Source organism: Camelina sativa, chromosome 2, assembly GCF_000633955.1.
Source record: "Camelina sativa cultivar DH55 chromosome 2, Cs, whole genome shotgun sequence".
NCBI classification, from domain to species: domain Eukaryota; kingdom Viridiplantae; phylum Streptophyta; class Magnoliopsida; order Brassicales; family Brassicaceae; genus Camelina; species Camelina sativa.
This window is the reverse complement of record NC_025686.1, coordinates 3,703,769-3,708,794: the sequence shown is the minus strand read 5'-3', so window position 1 is coordinate 3,708,794 and position 5,026 is coordinate 3,703,769. Positions and strand designations below refer to the sequence as shown.

Below are 5,026 nucleotides of genomic sequence, written 5' to 3'. Positions count from 1 at the left end.
AGAGAGAGTGACGAAGCAAATCAAAATCTTGTGAAGACTGAAGCAATGAGGGAGTAAGGGAAATCACCAATGAGTCCTGCCAATGTCATGATTCGTGAAAGAGATTCACGAACCAACCGAGAAGAAGTAGCGTGTGGGATCAAATTTCTTTGTTTTTTGGACTTTGGGGATTCAGCTAATGAATCAAGAGGGAGTGTTGGAAGTTGATTCATTGCTTAATCCTACAAAAGAGAAACAAAAAATCAGAGTGAACAGATGCCAAAAGAAGAAGAGGAATCATAAGAATGATGAAAAGAAGAAGTTTTCGGGATTCAAGAACAGTTTTTCTTTCTAGGGTCGGTACTTTCTTCTTTGGTTACTATTGCGACAGACCTTGGATTTAAGCTACAAAAGATGTTCTGAATACTTGAGAGTGAGATCTTTCCAACGATATAAAGATTGTCATCTGATTCCTTCTGGTTTAGTGGATACTTGTTTTCAAAGTTGGACTGCTTGCAGGTTGCATCATTCCGAATTTGTTATGGGAAATTGGCGGTAACTTCCAAAGCGTAAATGCAAATCGTGATCTGTTACTTCCTACGTCTTCATATGGCTGTTGTTGATGTTTCCACAAAAATTCATAGTTTTCTGGTTTGGTTTGCTATTCCATTGTGTTCTTCATCAAAACTGATGAAAATGCAGAATTTTAGTTGTCTCAAGACAAGAAGTTGTGGAGAAATATTTGAAGGCTAGATTGGAGAGCATAATTTCAGAAGAGAAGATTATCTTGTTGGTCTTGTAAACAGGTGTGTGTGATTAACAAAATTCATAAAGAAGATTGTGTGGTTGAAGAGATTAAGAGAGATCCTAGAGGAAAAAGTAGAGTTGATTGGAAAAAAGAAAGGGACAAGAAGATATGATCTGCATCATCAAGGCTGAAGTATTTGAAGAAAATTTGCAAGGAGAGATCAAGCTCATTGGAAAAGAAAATCCTACTATATGAGAAGCTGAATGGGATCAATCTAAGATGTGTCCACTGCTGTCACAAAGACTAGAAAGAATAAGGTGAAGTCTCTATCGATTATGTCTATGTGGAATGAACATGATACTTGTAGGTATTAAAGCTGGTTCAGAAGTTGAATCTTGTAGGTATTAAGTCTCTATCGATTATGTCTATGTAGAATGAAGGCCATGAAGATAGTGGTTGACGACATCCAAAGGGGGATCAATCAAATATGAAACAAAAATGAGATTTTGCAGATATATAAGAGACTGTGTGGAGAATGGGTAAGTGGAAGTCGAGCATATTCCCAGAAGTGAGGAAAATGTCGATATCTTGACTAAAGCGCTTGGAAAAAACGAGTTTAAAAAAATGAGGGATCTCATTGGCATGAGAGATTTGGAAGAAAATGAGTTCAAACTTAAGAGGGAGAATGTTGGCATAAGTTTGAAGATAGCTTGAGGTGCAAGCTATATTAATCCTACCGAGTTATGAAATTAGGATTAATTATATTTAGGAGTTATCTCAATATGTTAGTTTACCGGTTTAGAATAGGAAAGTTTTCAATTTTAGGGTTGAGCAATTGTTATAAATACCAAGAGAGGGTTTCATGAAGAGGTGCGCGTCTTAGGTATTATTGAGAGATACACACAAGGTGTGTGGCGTCGCCCCATCAATAAGATAGAGAGATCTGTTGATGGTATTGTTGAAGTTCTATTTCTAATTAATGAATTTTGGACTTGGTTCTGGGGATGTAGGTGATTTGAACCCCGTTAACAAAGCTTGTGTCTTGTTTACTATTATGCTCTTCCATACACGCACAAGCTCGTACTTCAACATATATAGATCTAGCCACATATATGTACTTTTATCAACAAGAATTTAGAAGCATCAACTGAAGCATTTAATCGAACACGATACTCATCCTTCATGACATTGGTTTGTTTTTGCAGAGCATGCTTAATTGATTGACCTTGTCTCACCAAATCTTCACACTTCTTCTTAGCTTTGTTATGAAAGCTATTTATTGCTTTACCAACATGAACAAAGAATCTATCTGACTTATTCCAACAATTGAATCCCTCTGTCACAAATCCAATTTTGCCACCTTTGGCTTTGTTTATATCTCCGAACAAATAACAGCACAAACAATATGCCTTTTCTGTCTTCCAACCAATCACTATACTGATCAAACCAACTAGGATTAAACCGCCTAAGTGTATTCCCTACAAGTTGTTGCTCAAAAGTATGACTACGAGGTTGAAAAGGTCCTCTAATCTAATACTTACGGCTGACCTCATCTCTTTGATTAGGATGATATTACATAATTGCTTTCCTCTCACCATGATCATGTGGCAAATTATCCAAGTCGATATCATCCATTGATGGAGATTTTCGTTTCATTACTCACCTACAAACACAAAACAAGTTAACAAAATTTAGAACAAAACATGAAACATTGTTTGAGAACCAAAGATCATGAATTATCATAATAACAGAGACAAAAGCAGTTAAGCCAAGTAACAAATTTTAACAAATTGATGAGATTGGAATTGGAAGAACAAACAAACAAAATCAAAAATAAACACCTAAGAAATATGGATGATGATTGAAACAATTAAACTAAAGCATAATCTAAAGTCTAAACAGATTAAAGTAAAATATAAAAAAAAAAGTAAAAATAGATCTCACCTCAAATTCAACTCAAAAACTGCTGCTGAAGGGTTTTCCTACTCTGTTTTTTATTTGTTCCACGTCGCTGAAGAGAAGGGAAGAGAAGATGCTAGAAGTTTGTATTTTGCTTCCTTTTATTTTAATCACATCTTTTTTAATGGAGATTCTCAAAAATAGCACTAATTTAAGTTTTTCTTCCAAACTTAGCATATATATTTAATTGTGACAAAATTAGCACAACCTTGTATAACAATAATAATAAAAATTAAGGGATTAAAAAAGAAATAAATTGTTTTACCAAAAAAAAAAAAAAAAAAGAAATAAATTGTTAAATTTGTGAGAACGTAGACTCGATGTTCCTCCGGCGAGAGAGAATACGGCGAAAAAGAACAAAAGATATATGAATCCGGTGAACCCAATCATGAATCCGGCGAACCTGATCGATTCTGAAGTGGAGACGAATCATAACCTGAAATTGAGAGAGAATACGTTCTTCTTCCATCTGCCGTGTCGTTTTACCTTCCGACACCTATATGACCGCCAAGCTCCATCTCCGATCTAGCGTCGTTCTCAATGTGATGGAGAACGATGTGATTCTCGGTGGGCATGTGCATCCAGGATCGAGGATTATTATTCGGAGGAGACTTTGTCGGATTGGTACGTGGTTGTGGCCAACAACGCGACTAACATTGCAATCTTCAGCAGAGGAGCGATTGATGGGCAAAGGTCATGTGCTCAGCGAAGAGGAACGCGCGAAAGAGAGCATGTACATTCAGGTTCTCCTTCTTCACCTTCGACCTTGTCCGTCTCATGATCTTTGTATAGATGTTATCAGAGTTTGGCATTAATCACTGATTTGTAAGTTTATGAGATAAGATTGATAAGATCCAACTGGGGCTTATTCTTATCATACACTTGAATCCAATTGTTAAGAATTGAAATTATGTTGTCTCTTTGATCTTCGTTAAAAAAAATGGGGAAAAACTGTGAGTTGTTGACATTTTTTAGCAATCTCTAATCTCTATAGGTTGTTCTTTTCCTTTTTCATTTGTGGTTGAGCTTGTAGTTACAGAGTTATAGACTTTACATCTATAGTTGGATGCTTCTGACTTGCATTACTCAGCCTTAGAAGAATTGGCCATGACTATTGTACTTGATTTTTTTTTTTATGGGCAGTCTTGTTCATGAGGTTATTTCTCTTCTAGTTTACAACTCCACTTCTAAGAACCATCACTAGCACCTACTACAGATGAGCTCATGATATCTTCGTAAGCTATCTTTTTTTGTTTACCTAAATACACTAGTGTTATCTCTCAATTTCTGTTTCTTATTAAAGTGGTTTTGTTTGAGTTTGAAATTGTAATTTTCTGGGTAATCTGGAAGACTATTTTTTATTTTTTTATGTTCAACTGATGAAAACTTTAATGATGATACTTGCAACAGATTGTGTATGATTGTAATGAGATGGAAAGCTTCAATAGATTGTGTATGATTATAAGAAGGGTCTGAATCAAACATTCATGAAGGATTCCCATACAATTAGGAAGGCTTTATAGAGTTTCAGGAAGGCCTTCATGGAAAAATAAATTCATGAGGGATTTCATAACTAGTGTTATCTCCCAACCGTGCCTGCAAATCCCAATCTAGGCTTAGAGGTGAATGTTTTCTCTGTATGGTTATCAGATTCATGGGAATTTCACATTGTTATTTCTGTTTTGGTTGTTCTTATCAATGCAGAGTTCTCATGTCGGTCTAGCTAAGAAACACAGTCTCCACGTTTCCAAGCGATATTGCACGTCACAAGTGGTAGGAAGAAGAAAGGTCAGAACATCAAGAGCTTCTCTCATGAAAAAATTCAGGAAGGAATTCATGAAAATTCAGAAAGATATCTCTGAAATTCAGGATGGCCTTCATAAAATATTTGAGTCTTTTTTCTTTTCTTGGACAAACTTTTTTTTGGACAAACAAATATTTGAGTCTCTTTAAACACTAATTTTGTACCTATATATATATATATATATATATATATATATATATCTACGATGTGCATAAAATCAAATCATTACCCTACATTACATTGATAGCAAAACATAAAAATAAAAATGAAAAACATTTTTTTAAGATTCAAGATATTCAAGAAGGATTTATATAACATTCAATATGTCATTCATAAACATGAATTCACGCCTACCCTGTTTTGAACACACTACTTTGTAATCTAATTATAATTTAGGAATGACTTTTTGAAATTTAGGAAGGAGTTATTGACGTTTAGAAAGGTCTTCCTAAAACAACATGTTGGATATTTCTATTTGCTATATTTATTGTAAAACACTAATATGTGCACAAAATCAAATCATTATACATCACTAA

General features: G+C 34.7%; 1 protein-coding gene across 5 annotated transcripts; it reads left to right on the top strand.

Moving 5' to 3' along the window:
* On the top strand, positions 2,973-4,642 carry LOC104716885. 5 transcript variants are annotated; one of them, XR_756156.2, is made up of 4 exons: positions 2,973-3,429; positions 3,830-3,921; positions 4,097-4,308; positions 4,391-4,642. XR_756156.2 is itself a non-coding variant. In XM_010434357.2 (2 exons), exons 1-2 carry the CDS (start codon positions 3,187-3,189, stop codon positions 4,637-4,639), a joined length of 492 nt encoding a protein of 163 aa, XP_010432659.1. In that variant the 5' UTR covers positions 2,973-3,186; the 3' UTR covers positions 4,640-4,642. The 5 variants fall into 5 exon arrangements, 1 of the variants encoding a protein (XP_010432659.1); XR_756157.2 differs by lacking the exon at positions 4,097-4,308; XR_756151.2 differs by having other exon boundaries at positions 4,097-4,642.